Source organism: Polypterus senegalus, chromosome 1, assembly GCF_016835505.1.
Source record: "Polypterus senegalus isolate Bchr_013 chromosome 1, ASM1683550v1, whole genome shotgun sequence".
Classification (NCBI taxonomy): domain Eukaryota; kingdom Metazoa; phylum Chordata; class Cladistia; order Polypteriformes; family Polypteridae; genus Polypterus; species Polypterus senegalus.
The window spans coordinates 250950185-250966065 of record NC_053154.1 but is presented as its reverse complement, the minus strand read 5'-3'; the positions used below and the strand labels follow the sequence as shown (position 1 = coordinate 250966065).

The 15881-nt window shown below is 39.7% G+C and overlaps 1 protein-coding gene across 6 annotated transcripts in view; it reads right to left on the bottom strand.

Annotated features, from left to right (window-relative positions):
• Positions 1 to 15881, bottom strand: part of pcdh15b (protocadherin-related 15b) — a 760133-nt gene that overhangs the window by 187217 nt on the left and 557035 nt on the right. For all 6 annotated transcript variants that reach the window (XM_039771647.1, XM_039771665.1, XM_039771655.1 and 3 more), the window contains one exon: positions 6854 to 6966. In XM_039771647.1, coding sequence (XP_039627581.1) covers positions 6854 to 6966 — 113 coding nt within the window. The remainder of the gene's footprint in view (positions 1 to 6853; positions 6967 to 15881) is intronic.

The following is a 15881-nucleotide window of genomic DNA, read 5'->3' as shown; positions in this document are numbered from 1 at the left end:
TCACTCTTACTTTTTTACCGTTCATGTAATGAATACACTGAGTATGGCTTTACCAAAACAATCATTGATGGCGAATAAAGTATCCATTATTCATAAAGCTTCAATTGGTGATCTGTCTTTCTGCGTTAACCGCATATTTTTTCATACGTCTCAAACCAAGGGGATGCGAAGGTAAAATGAATCTGGAAACGCGCCTACATACTCAGTGCATCCCCTCTCAGGAATCGAACCTCGGTTGTCGGCGCTGGAGGCAAAAGCTCTACCAATGCGCCACGGCATGTGGTTTATCTATTTGAGCGTATGTACTGTAGATTGGGGTATATATATACATATATATATAGATAGATAGATACTTTATTAATCCCAAGGGGAAATTCACATAATCCAGCAGCAGTATACTGATACAAAGAAACAATATTAAATTAAATAGTAATTAAAAATGGAAAAAAAAAAAAATGAAAAAATGAAAAAAAAAAATTAATGTTAGCAGAAGAGGGCACTCGCCACAACCGTCTGGTAGAACATCTGCAGCATCTTACTGCAGATGTTGAAGGATGCCAACCTTCTCATATATATATATATATATATATATATATATATATATATATATATATACCAGCGCTTACTTAAAAGTAGTGTGTTAAAGAAGTTGTGAAAAGAAAACGGAACATTTTAAAAATAGCGTAACATGAGTGTCAATATACAGTAATTGTTTTGTGAGTGTTAGGAGTGTTGCTGTCATCAAGGATTTGATTATCATTATTTCTTTCAATCAGGTTCGTATTTGTAGGATGTGTTCAAGTTACATTCCGTGTTTGTTAATCGTTGTAAAGATAACAGTTTTGATCCATCGATTCGTTTCTTACTGCATCAATAAACAGCTCGCCTTCCTCTTTATCTGAGATGTGACACACTGCATGCACGGGTTTTTTACACTGTGTTCCTTTAGCGGGACATTGACTTTTTCCACCGTGTGCTCTGTTTCTGCAGTAGCTGCAATTATGAATATGCTTGTTTGTATCACGCTTCATATTTTTTGCTGCCTTCTCAATTGTGTAATTCGGTTTTGTTCAGCACTCTTTGGAACTGTTGCTTTTTGTCTATGCACTGCATCATTTCGTGAGCAGCTCAGTGTACATGCATCGAAGGTTTCCAGTTGTGCTGGTGCCATCTCATGTGATGTCCACGGTTGTATTTAATGTTAGCTAAGACCCGGCACTTAAGCGCTTTCTCGCAGTTTCGCGAGTTGTGCCAAACACCACCCTGACCATCTCATCTTCCTCTGCATAAGCACAGTCGTTCACCCGTGAATATTTAGCGGCAGTGTTTCTATTGGATTGCCGCTGACGGACGGCCTTATATGGGCAGGCACTAAATTACGTTTAGCCTCCCACGGGCATCGAGCAGAAGTTATAGTATATGGACGAAAAATAGGTTCCAGTTATGACTTGAATTTCGAAATGAAACCTGCCCAACTTTGTAAGTAAGCTGTAAGGATTTTGAACATAAATATGAATAAAACAGACAGGAATATTATTCGAATAAATCAACTCAAAGATAGATTATAATAATTATAATATTTTGCTCTCCATAAAAATATATCCTGTCTAAATTATACAAGTTAGAAATAAAGTAAACGTTAAAAGAACAAACATTCAAATTTCTTTACTCTTATGTAATTTTATATAAAAATAAACTTAAATTTTAAATATCCCAAAAGATTTTTCTCCATAAAAATATATCCTGTCAAAATTATACAAATTCAAATATGAACATGCTGCATAACAAAACCTGGAAATATAAATAAAATTTGTTCTTTTCAGCAATAACAAATCAAATCATTCAGTTGTCTTTGCTCATATGTCATTTTATCAGAGCTGGACGCCTGGCATCTTTTTTGGCAACAAGTTGTTTATGTTTGGTGTGAGGTTCTGTGTTGTGGAGATTCTCAGGATGGACTGCAGGTGCTCATCAGTGAGGCGACTCCTGTGTGCTGTTTTGTTAGTCTTCATCACTGAGAAGAGCTTCTCACACAGATATGTGCTACCAAACATGCACAAGGTTCGAGCCGCATGTAGACGGAGCTGGAGCATTTCTGCGGAATGGAGTGAATAAACTGTGCGGGCCTTGCAGTATCGTACTTTGCCTTCAGTGTGCCATTACACTGCAGCTCAATCACCTCCATCTGAATCTGCACAGGTGCAGTTTCCACATCGACGGCAAATGGGTTGCTAAACAACTCAAAATTCTTTTTTTGTTCTTCAAAGTCACCAAAGCGCGCGAACTCAGTGCGAGTGCGCTCAGTTTATCAGCAAAGTGCATATTTGGGAACACCGTTGTGCCGACTTGGTTCAACATTACTTGGCAACAGGGAAAGTGGGGCAAGTTGCACTGGTGCATTTGTGTCTCCCATAAAAGCAGCTTCACTTGAAATCACTTTGTGATTTTGCACGGGTAAAAACGTCTGCTGAAGTGTCAGATTCTTCTTTAACTCTTCTGCTTTCTGTATCTTCTACATTGCATTCAGGTCTTTCAGGTTATCCTGATGTTTTGTCTCATAGATTAAATTCTGTAATTAAAGCCACTTTAGCTCCACAAATGAGACACACGGGTTTACCGCAATGTCAGTAAACATATACTCAGCCTCCCATCGGTTTTAAAGGCTCTATTTTCAGAATCAACTTTTCTCTTCGGCATCATGTGGGCTAGCTTCGCAATAACTTGCAGCATCATAAGCTAGACTTGATTAACGCGTAAGTGTTCGCAAGGCAGCTGAAGCGCTGCATTATGGGATCTGTAGTTTATTGTGTTACCAGCGCATGGGCATTAATAACAATAATGCAGTATATAAAATGATCTCACGGGCCGGATATAATTACACGCCAGGCGCGGGCCTTGAGTTTGACACATATGGACTAAATAGAACTTGAAAAGATATATTTTTTCGAATGTGATCACACAATTCAGATCGAGTTGACACTACAGTACAGTACATCGACCAGCTATTGTGGTTTTGCCTGCATGCCTCAATAAGTCACCCTCCCCTCACTCTTACTTTTTTACCGTTCATCTAATGAATACACTGAGTATGGCTTTACCAAAAAATCATTGATGGCTAATAAAGTATCCATTATTCATAAAGCTTCAATTGGTGATCTGTCTTTCTGCGTTAACCGCATATTTTTCATACGCCTCAAACCAAGGGGATGCGAAGGTAAAATGAATCTGGAAACGCGCCTACATACTCAGTGCATCCCCTCTCAGGAATCGAACCTCGGTTGTCGGCGCTGGAGGCAAAAGCTCTACCAATGCGCCACGGCATGTGGTTTATCTATTTGAGCGTATGTACTGTAGATTGGGGTATATATATACATATATATAGATAGATAGATACTTTATTAATCCCAAGGGGAAATTCACATAATCAGCAGCAGTATACTGATACAAAGAAACAATATTAAATTAAATAGTAATTAAAATGGAAAAAAAAAAAAATGAAAAATGAAAAAAAAAAATTAATGTTAGCAGCAGGGAGCAGGGATAATCCCTGTTATCAGCAGGGAGACGTGAATCCCGTGGCGAAGCAAGGAAGGGAATGTAGAGACTGGAACGACGGACGGCCTTATATAGGCAGGCAGCCAACAACGTGGGAGGCATTGGGATGGGGGACCCAACGCCGACTCACACGGTGACCAAGCTGCAGGCTATGGACGTATATATGTACCTAAGTAGGATTCAGTTACCGTTGGGAACCCGCGTACCAAATTTCTTGAAGATGGGCCCATAAGTAACAAAGACCGTTGAAAAGTTCAATATGGTGGCCGACAGTGGCATCATACCACCGAAATAATTACCAAATTTCAGCCTTCTACCTACACGGGAAGTTGGAGAATTAGTGACATTGGAAACTTCAATATAGCGGCCGACAGTGGCATCATACCACTGAAATAAGTACGTACATCGGTTTTGGTTAGCGCAGGGAAGCCGGCTACCAAATTTCGTGAAGATGGGGCCATAAAAAAGAAAGTTCAACATGGCGAATGTCGACCATTATGACCATTACGCGTAGAATTTTGAAATGAAACCTGCTTAACTTTTGTAAGCAAGCTGTAAGGAATGAGCCTAACAAATTTCAGCCTTCTACCTAAACGAGAAGTTGGAGAATTAGTGACGTTGGAAAGTTCAATATGGCGGGTGACAGTGGAGTAATACCACCAAAATAAGTATGTACATTGGGTTCGGTTAGCGCAGGGAAGCCGGCTACCAAATTTCGTGAAGATGGGGCCATGAATAACAAAGTTCAACATGGCGGACGTTGTTGACCGTTATGACTGTTACGCGTAGAATTTCGAAATGAAACCTGCTTAACTTTTATAAGTAAGCTGTAAGGAATGAGCCTGCCAAATTTCAGCCTTCTACCTACACGGGAAGTTGGAGAATTAGTGACGTTGGAAAGTTCAATATGGCGGCTGACAGTGGCGTCATACCACCGAATTAAGTATGTACATTGGTTTCGGTTAGCGCAGTGAAGCCACCTACCAAATTTCGTGAAGATGGGGCCATGAATAAGAAAGTTCAACATGGCGGACATTGTTGACCGTTATGACCGTTACGCGTAGAATTTCGAAATGAAACCTGCTTAACTTTTCTAAGTAAGCTGTAAGGAATGAGCCTGGCAAATTTCAGCCCTCTGCCTACACGGGAAGTTGGAGAATTAGTGATGTTTGGAAAATTCAATATGGCGGCTGACAGTGGCGTCATACCACCGAAATAAGTACGTACATCGGTTTTGGTTAGCGCAGGGAAGCCACCTACCAAATTTCGTGAAGATGGGGTCAGCCTTCTACCTACACGAGAAGTTGGAAAATTAGTGATATTGGAAAGTTCAATATGGCGGCCAACAGTGGCGTCATACCATCGAAATAAGTACATACATCGGTTTTGGTTAGCACAGGGAAGCTGCCTACCAAATTTTGTGAAGATGGGGCCATAAATAACAAAGTTCAACATGGCGGACGTTGTCGACTGTTATCGACCGTTATGACCATTACGTGTAGAATTTCGAAATGAAACCTGCTTAACTTTTGTAAGTGAGCTGTAAGGAATAAGCCTGCCAAATTTCAGCCTTCTACCTACACGGGAAGTTGGAAGTTGGAGAAGTTAGTGATGAGTCAGTGAGTGAGTGAGTCTGTGAGGCAGTATATATATATAGAGCTTTATATATATATTTATTATATATATATATATATATATATATATATATATATATATATATATATATATATATATATATAGATATGACAACAACACTCATATCAATGACAAAACAATTACATTAACAATCATATGTTATTTTTAAAATTTTTCCTTTTCTTTTTCATAACTTCTTTAACTCACTACTTCTCCGCTGCGAAGCGTGGGTATTCTGCTAGTAGACTATAAAAGGCAGTGAGTTTTCAACTTCAAATGAGCATTAAGAAAGAAAAACAACAGCTGACAATTTGGCAAGCTGGCCAGGTAGTTTGTGCTGTTGCCTAACAGGTCCAGACGACTTGGCATTTTTCAACAGGAATCTTGTGTAATTAAATTAAAGCACCTAAAATCATTTTTGGGGATAAAAACTGCACACATAGCATGATTTTCTGAAATGTAAACAAAATTAAGTACTTAACCAAAAGCTCATTATTTTGATTTTACAAACCACCACCATCTATTTAGCTTTCACTTTAGATAATACACCTTTGTATTATCAATTGTCACTGCATTATACAAACAGATAAAGCTGAATTATATTGTAACTTATTTTAACATTTTTTAAATCCACAATACAAAAAATCGAAAAAGTCAATGATAATAAAAGTCTTAGACATTACAGAAGGCTTAAAACATTATGCTTATTCTACCACTCATAATAAACTGATCTACTTAAAAAACTTAATAAAAGATAACATAGAAAAAACATAAGTCCATTGTGCCAGTAACCTATATTAAAAGTGGAAACATCTTTAACATAATATTAAAACATGTCAAAACACTGCAGCACTAATTCAAATGAAAAATAAAGCAATGATACCATAGCACAAAAATATTCTTAGTATAACAGTAGAAAGCAATATAGATCTATAGCATGGAAAAACTATATTTCAGGCAGATAAATATTAAAGGTACTGCATCTATGTCTATCTGTGCATACAAATCATTAGCTTTGTAGAGCACTGTAAAAGTATTCGGGTAGATTTATCCATATCCTTTACAGTTTGGTCACATACTTAAAAAAAGTATTCCTATGGTTAGTCACATTTCTCAAGGAAAAGAAGAATTTCTAATTTCTCTTTTATGATCTCGCAAGAATACGCTACATGAATATCAAGGACTCCCATTGTTCCTCTGTTAGGACTAATAATGTATGCCTTGTTCTGTATAAATAAAAAAATCTCACTAGAATTAATATGGTGCACATCATACAGTGCATTCAGTACTGCTTATTTTTATTATCCGTTTAATGCTGAGCTAAAATGACAATGTACTGAAAATAACATCAAAACTCATGTGGTATCCCTTGGGAAGTAGCTTTATTTCATTCCCTGGCTTGATATTTCCCATTTTCTAAATATATCCTGAAAATAGATGTACTACTAGAAGTTTCCTTCTGTCAAACCATATGTTTTCAATTTAATGTTAACACATACCAAAATGACTTTATATAACCTGGTTTATAAAACTTCTTAGAAGCAAATTAAATCTACTTCTCTTTACAGATAGGCAGAAGGGGGTGACATGCCTTCTGGGAAATAGGATCATGTTCAATCCAGATTTCCTTATATTATCATAATACAAAAATGTGTTTCTGTACCTGTATTCCTCCTGTGTGAAGATTGGAATTACTGATGGCTGTAGAACAGTTATTTCAACAATGGTGGTATTGAATTTTACAGGTTCACCATCATCATAGGCAATAATGACGAGCTATAAAACAACAGATTTATATTAAATTATTTTTGCTTTCATCCACCAACAAATTTTGAAAACAAAAGTGTTATAAATTCATGCAAGACAATTGTTATAACCCTTAGTAGACATCTTCCTCAAGGTAACAATAATTAAAATGGGTCCAGACCATGATTTCACCCTCAGTTGTCAAGCTTTCAATGAATTGCGCTTATGGATTTATTCACACAACAACAATATCAAAAAATCAATATTCCACTCACCCATCTCGAAATGCTTTGAATTGTAAAGTACCTGATTATTGCTTGATAAAATTAGTTGATTACATACTAAGGCTTGCAAGATAACCTGTGACAGGTTGCAGTTTAGGGATGAGATATGAAATGGTTTTGTCATGCCACTTGCTTAAATACAACCTGTCCTGAGTTCCTGGAATGGCCCAGAAAAAGTGATATGGACTGTGAAAAGAATGGCAATGAAGCAAACAGCTTGTGTCCTTGAATGAAAATTCCTGAAATCTTTAGGACACGTACAGTACAACATATAGTAGGATGCCATCAATTAACACATTATCTAAACAGAGCAAGTGAACCCCTTACTACCTGGACAAGCAGTGTCAGACCACAAGAAGCTGTGAGCCATGTTCTCTGGGTTGGAGCCCTGAATGTGGATGATAGAGACCATATGAATTTGGGGGCATTAAAATTGGCTATATACCACTGTGCAAGTTAGATGTGTGTTCCATTTTTGGCATTTCTGCCTGTCAAACCTCCACTCTTGGATCAGCTACTGGGTCATCAGCTGAAGACCACCACTCGCAGATGTATCCCAACCTAATTGAGTATATCTCTTGGCAGTGGGCAGTGGCTTATTGGGGATGTCTCCCTATCAACCCCTGCAGCTACCTTTACAGGGATGTTCACCCCCAAACGTTGTCTTTCCTCTGAAGCCTCAGTCAGTACCTGGCTTTCTCTGCTTCCTCTCCCAGCTCCTTTACAGCTTTCCGCTGGTTTGACCTCATCAAACCATCACCATGAAGCAGTAAAAATACTGTTTTGCTAACAAAGTCCCAGCATCTAACCTCTATGGGTTTGACTTGACCTTCCAGCCAGTATCTTGGTACTCCACTGCCAACTCTGTATACATGTGATGTTTTCTTTCATGGGATGCGGTCATGCCCTCTTCCCAAGGTAAGTCCTATCATGAGGACCCCTCTTTTCACTCCAGAATACATAATATCTAGCCAAGGAGTGATTAATATGATTTCTCTTGTAAAGACTAACTGCATTTGAGGTCCACCAGCATCTGCCACGATTTGCCTGGTCTGAGTATGGTGTCTCTCCTCTGTGCAGGTGCTTGTAACATACGGCCTGGCTTGATGAATGTTTTAAGCGTGGGTTTTGCTGCTTCTGGGGTGTCATTTGCTGCTACCCTACATCTCTCCAGGTGACTAGACAGCTTTTCCAGGGCTTACTAAATCATGGTGTCACTTAACGCGTCCCTGGGTCAATACTACCTTACATCCTGATAGGATATGCTGGAGGCTTGCCTTGATGTTGCCACACAGCGAGCAGCCTAACCCAAACCACTGGGTAAGATCCAGGGGCATGGGAGGGTGTCATGGGCTGAACTTGTCAGGAAGCCAAGTCTAATTTGCGGCATCCTCCAAATGCTTGCCCGACTAATGCATGTATTCACTGTTGCATCCCACAAGGTCCAAGCTCAATGGCAGCCCTGGGCAGTCCTGCTCTAGCCAGGTGACCTCATACCACTATGACCTTTCGCTGCTTTTTGGTGTCTTGACCAAAACTGTTGTGGTGCTCCTTAATTCCAGCTAGTATGACTGATCTGGACTGTCCTTTCACCTTTTTGGTGTAATATTTACATATTTTACCAGAGATATCATTCCCTTTGTAAATTTACTGATGCTCTTGATATTTAGAAGGTATATGCATGTTTACAATAATTGATCTTGAATTCTTCTCTGCAATGCATCAGTGGTCAAAAATCTGGAAAACTAGAATACTGCTTAACCATTTTTAACTGTACAGCTGTTTATGTGTGCCTTTGGAATTGTGGTGTAGTGCTGAATGGACATGGACTGCTATATAACTGACAAAAGTTTAGTGCAAGCCTAAAATGTAACATCTGTAGCTCTCTCAGAGTTATCATTTTGTTTAGTCAAAACAGCTCAATAATGGGGAAAAGGGTTGCCACACAAAGGTAAGAATTAAATAACAGGAAAGGAATGATGAAAATATGAAAGAAAATTAGTAAGAAGGAATTAGGTTGCAGTATATAGATATTGAGTTCCATATTTGTTGTCTCTATATGCCACTTGGTGTTAAGATGCAGACAGTTGGGAACAGTTTTACCTGAAAGACATATATTTACAGCAGAAAAATTGCCATGTGTAATAGTGAAAATATGCAAAAAATAATGTAGGATAAGAAATAACAGAATGCTTAAATGAGATGCAATTTCATCAAATAAAATATAATGAAGTTACCACACTTTAATTACATATGAAATAAGCTGTGGATACACAGTAATAGGGGAGTGTTATGATCAGGGGAAACAAGGGGGAAGGATAAAATGGGTGACGCAAGCAATAACCTCACTTCTATTTCCTGACGTAGAATGGAGGAACACCCACAGGAAAAACCCTGATGTCACTTTAGAGTATCACAGGTAGACCTGCCTCCTGCCTTATTTAAAGAATGTGTTGATCGGAAGTTTGTGTTCATTAGAAAATCAGTTACCAAGGAGAAAGGACCACAGCTCAGAAAACTTTTATTGGGTTTCAAAGCTGGGCTTCAAAGCTGATGGATATGTAGCAATGGTGCTGTTTTAACCTGAACATTAAATACAGCATCGTACAGGTCTCCAATGCTTTATAATTTCTCCTACTTGGTATTACAGCAATATATTTGAATTGTTATTTTATATGACTATTTTAATATTAAAATATTTTAATAGTTATCTTATTAACATCAAGACTTCATTAATGATATAAATTAACATATAAATTGTAAATGAAAGAGAAGCACCTTAGAGTTGTTGTTTTCTGTGGTGTGAGATTTATTTATAAAATACATTTTGCTCCTGAAAGCTTTGTGTTTTGGTTGCCGCTAAGTAGCCATGCAGTTTAATTTTTGCCATTTAAGTTAAATCATTTAAATTTAATACAAAAAAGATGAACAGTTTTAATAACCCAAAATGTCATTTTAATAATGAGGCCAATGCAATGAATGTAGTGTTGGAGGTTGGACTTTTTAGAGGACAGCTTGGAGTCTATTATGAGGACTACATCTGCAGGTTATGCCAGCAGATCCAAGCACCTCAATCTCAGAGTTACAGAACTGGAGAAGGATTTGGCTGGCCTGCAGTGTAGCAGAGAATTGGCAGACCTGGCGTAGGTGTCCTTTAGAGAGACAGGGTGTACCCCTAAGGAGGTGCGGGAGGAGACTCCAGACCAGACAGGTAGAGACAGGTATGTCACAGTCACAAGGTGCAAGGTAAAGGGTGTACACTGTCTGGGGGCATCAACCCAAGAATTTTAAGTGTCAAACTGTTTTCATGTCCTTGCGGAGCTGGATGGTATCTCTGAAGATTCTGAGGTAGTAGGCAGGCCTGAGCAGCCCCAATGGGCTACCTCAAAAACAGTTCTGAGAAAGGAGAGGTAGTGATAGCTTGGGACTGAATCATTAGGGGAAATGAAACACAGGTTTGCTTCAGAATCTCGCATGGTGTGTTGCCTTCTGAGTGCCTCCATGGTAAGGTGGATAGGCTCTTCGCCAGAATGGGGGTGAATCCAGTTGTCATTTTCCATGTTGGAACAAATTACATACATAAGCGTTGACTGTCAGTTCTGCAATACAAATTTAAAGAGTTAGGTGCCAGGCTGAGAAGCAGAACTAACGAGGTAATCTTCTTTGAAGTCCTGCTTGTGCCACATACAAGTCCAGGTAAGACCGAGGAGGTTAGAAGGCTCAAATCTTGGTGAAAGGTAGAGGGGTATAGTTTTATAGAGCATTGGGATTCTTTTTGGGACAGCTGGGACTTGTTCTGCCTCGACAGGTTACATCTGAACTGGAGGGCCGGCCACCAATGTGTTGGGAAGTCATATGAGTAGATTAGTCAAGGATTGTTTAAAGTAGGGTGGGGAGGGGGAGAGGGACTTTAGGACAGGCCAGGTTTAGAACTGTACAAGGAGGAACAAACAATAGTGTAAAAATAAAAATTCATAGTAATGTAAATTCATACCAAATGTTTAAATGCAAAAGTAAAACTAGTAGCATATTAAGAATAGTTTGCTTTAATGCTAGAAATATCAAAAATAAAGCAAGTGAGTTGGAGTTGTATGTAGTAGAGCATATTTATGATATATTAGGAATAACAGAAACCTGGCTAAATAACAAAGATGGGGATGAGTACAGCATAGAGGGAAATACATTTTTAGAAAGGATAGACAGAACAGAAAAGGAGGTGGCGTTGTTTATGTCAAACAGAATTTAAATGCATGTCAACTTATTGAGAACATGTGACTTTGTCTGGAAAGAATTAATGAAAGAGGCCTTATTTTGGGACTGTGTTATAGACTGCCCAATGCAGACAATAATTTCAATGCACATCTTTTTGGTAACATTAAAAAAGACACGTTTACAGGGGGATATTATAGTCAACTAGCCAACCCGCGGCGTACCATACGCCGCATAATCAGGCCGGTTTTTTAATGAGTTTTAAGCACAGGGAGAAAATTAACATTTAAAAAATCGGTAATGTAATAATAAATCAGCAAGAAATGCAACATTATAACAATGCACGGAACGAACCAACACACAATCGTCTGTGACTGAAAACTGGCGGACGAATCTTGTTGATGTGAGCGAAGGAAATGTAGACGCGCGCCTTCTGTTCTGACAGATGCGTCGACGATCTATTGGTGGAAGAGTTTGCCACTGGAATGGAAGAGGGGGTTTTTTAAAAAAGGGGCTAAAATTTTTTTGGTGGGAAAAGGTTTAATTTTTTTTTCCCGGGGAACGGGGAGGGGGGCCCCTGGACCCCCAATGTGTTGGGAAATTTTTTTTTTTTTTTTTTTTTTTTTTTTTTTTTTTTTTTTTTTTCCCCCCCCCCCCCCCCCCTTTTTAAAAAAAAGGGGGTTTGGGGTTTTTTAAAAGGTTTTCAATTTTGAAATAGGGGGGGGAAAGAATTTAAAAAAGGCCTTTTTTGAATGTAAAGGGGAAAAACCCCAATTTTGGGTAAAAAAAAAACAGGGAATTAAAAATGAAAAGCGAAAACCCCGTAGAATAGGGGTTTTTTTTTAACCCGGGGAAAAAAAATTTAAAAAAATTGGGTGTAATAAAAAGAATGCCATTATTAGAAAAAACCACCACAACGCCGGACGGGGAAAACGGGGCAGCGAATTTTGTTGATACCCGGGGGAAAATGAAAAGCCGGTTTTTTTTGCAAGACACTAAAAGAAGATCTTATGGCAAGCCTGAAAGCATAAAAATGGAGCTGTGTGACTCGCGTTCTTTTCGCGGTTCGCTTTTACTCAACATGGGTTAATTGTATGTGCCAGCCTGGATCTCCAAAAGGGAATAGCAGTGCAAAAACCATCACAGTTCATATTGAGAACAGAGATACGCTTGCAAGCATCTCCCCTTGGATATATGCAAATGTCGCGTTGTGCAGGAGGTTCCCCATCTTCACCTACAAAGCAGCAACATCAGTTTGACAGGACGGGGTGTTATACCTTCTCATATCCAGACCTGGATTTTCCATGAATGCCATTCGTACAGCAGTAACAGAGTAACCGTGAGTGATAATGTCATGCATTTGCATGTAAGACTTTGCGAAGGGATTAACCTGGCATATCATGTTGTCTAGTTGAAGCAACAAAATGTCACTGCAAGCGCTATTACATTTCTTTTGCAAACGTTGACTGGTAGCCTCAGCAGAATCGAAGATATATAGGTGACCGCATTGTGGTGACGTGTCAGGATTGTTATATAAAGGAGAGAACTGGTGATAAATTTGACCGTGGATTCTAAAGCATACGGTCCTTGTCCAGATGGTTGAGCGATGTGTGCGCCCATTGACGCGAAAGCTAAAGCAGAGTTGTATTCCCTGATATGATCACAGTAATTTCAGGACAGCGGGTTCTTGCCAGTCAAGAAGTCTTCCAATAAAAGAGGGGGCTTGGATAGCGGTGGCAAAGACACCTTGCCGGCATGACAACACTTAGTGTAATGTCCGGATTTGTTGACGTCTGCTGGCCAATGAAGAGCATTGCAAGAAGCACATAGTGCAGTAGGTAGGTAGGCCAATATTATGTTCTTGGACGTGAAAGGCGGTATCTTCTTGAAAAGCTACAGAAAAGTGAATGCAATGTTTGTGCATGAACGATTTAGTGCTGCGTTGACACTGAAGGGAATTGGAATGAGTTGTGTCGAAGCATTGCTGGCAATGTTCACATTGCATAATTCGTTCTGTGGAGTGTGTTTTTAAATGCATGTTGAGAAATCTCTGCACATGGAACTTTTTTGAACAAATCGTGCATTCAAAGATCTTTTAGGAATGCATTCATTCAGTGGAGTGGGTGTGTAAATGTGCTTTGAGATATTTCTGGCGTGTGAAGGTTTTGGAGCAGTGTTGACACTGAAAAGAATTCATCAGGGAATGCATTTTGAGATGGTTAGTAAGGTATCTGCGTGCGTGAAAGTGCTTTTCGCAAATTTTGCATACAAATCTTTGCGTTGAATGGATCTGCATATGGTTGTGGAGATCCATCTCAACTGTGAAGTCCTCGTTACAAAATGTGCAATTGAAGGTGAGAGTGGAATGAGTTCATAAGTGTTTTTGACAGCGCGAGTTGTCTCGAAGCATTGTTGGCAATGTTCACATTGTATCATTCGGTTAGTGTTGTGTTTTTTTAAATGTGCGTTCAGATATCTGTGCACTCTGAAGCTTTTGGAACAAAAGGTGCATTGAAAGTCCTGTGTGGAATGCGTGTGTTCAGGTGAGGGTGTCTTTAAATGTTTTTCAGGAAGAGGAGCGTGGGCAGGTGACGTCACATTAGTGTGGTGAGCAAGTGGGTGTGTACGCTGTGTGTCCTTACCGACAGAGTCAAAAGATGTCACCAGAAGGTTATCACATGGGTATTTGAGAGGCATGAAAACCTAGTAATGCCCATGATCCAAAGGACCCCTAAAGAGCAGGGATATGAAGAGACGCTGGGCCAGATTGTAAACTCGAGGAGAAGCATGAGGACGTTTTTGGATGTAAATGCTGATAGAAACTGGAAGGATTTGGGACATTGCCACAATTTCTACCTCACCACCATAGACTCCGGACGTATTCATGTAATCAGCGTATTGTTGAGCAGACTGTATAACAATGCCTCTGTGACTAAGAACAACGGACACCACGTCACCGAAGTTATCCCAATGTTGGCAAACAAAGCTAACAGCAATTTTACGAAGTTTGAGAGCAACAGTTTCGTCAATGACATTTCTCCAAAAAAACCCGACTGACAGAAACAAACAGTTACCTGAAGCAGGAATTTCTATAACATTGAAAGAAGTGTTGTTTCCATGAAATACATTTGAAGCGGTAGCCATGGAGGGCAAAAGAATAGTCAACGTGGCTCACAGCTGGGTTTGGACCGCAGCACAGACCAAAGTGAGTGAGTATGTGTTTGATGAGCTGTTTCATTTGGCGGGCAGTGGTCTGAGGTGCATTCCTGAGCACGTGGGAGGAGGGGTAGAGTTTCTGGGCGGGGCTTCGTTGTTCCTTTCACATGGTTTTTCATGGTGGACGCGGTCAGGTGTCGAAACCGAAAAGAATAATGAAAAGTCAACGTGGCTTAGGCGTGCATGTGGACTCCTAGCACAGACGAAAGGGGCTAACTGGGTGGTCGGTGAGTTTTTGCGTCCGGGCACATGGGCAGGCAGTGTGAATGCCTAGAGAGCAAGGGTAGAAAAAGGAGTGTTAGTGGGCAGGGAAACGCCTTCCGTATTTCTGCAGGAGCATCTAAGAAGACGCATGTTTGTCGCGGATGCAAATTGCTGTATGTAGCATGTAAAACAGTTTGCTATGGTGCATGCGATCGTGCGTCATAACCGAAAACTCGGTTTTTAAAGAATGCTTACTTCATTGTGTTTTAACCTCAGTTTTTGGATTGGTTTAAAGATCCCATGGGATACCCCTCGCAAACTGTTTTACACGCTGCATATGGCGATTTACCTCTGCGAGAAACATGCCTCTATGAACAGTCAACGTGCAGGTGCATGTGGCCTCTACGACAGACGAATATAAATGACGCCGTTTCTTCTGTGTCGTTGTGTCTGAGTTGGTAGGCGTGGCTCTGCAAGTTATCATCGTATCCAATGGTCTTGGATTTGGTGGGCATGGCTCCTTCCTGTGTGCGCCATCGGTGTCTTACTTGTCGGCGGCTCAGTGAATCCACGCCCCTTCCGGCGTGCTTTCCATGGTTGTCTTGCCTTAGTGAATTATATATATAGATAATTAAAATATTAACTGGGATAACCTTGCAAATAGCAGAGCACAAGAGCAGGAGATTTTAAATCTAATCAGTGACCGATTTTTAACACAGTATGTTAAGTACCAATGCAAGGTGAAGCCTGTCTAGATTTAGTATTTTGTAATAATCAGGATAGAAATATCTATAATATAATATAGTTTAACTTTGGTATGGCAAATTTTGAGCAGATGAGGCAAAGTCGAAGAAGGTTAGACTGGAATAAGCTTTTAAGTGCAGAGACAGTCAAGAAGTAGTGGAACAGGTTAAAAATTTGAAATTTGCAAGAAATTTTAAAAACTATGCAGTGGGTTAGTAATGAGTTAAAAAAAAAAGATGCCGCAAAAGGGAAAAACAGCTGTATAAGGCGTATAAGACTAACAACTCC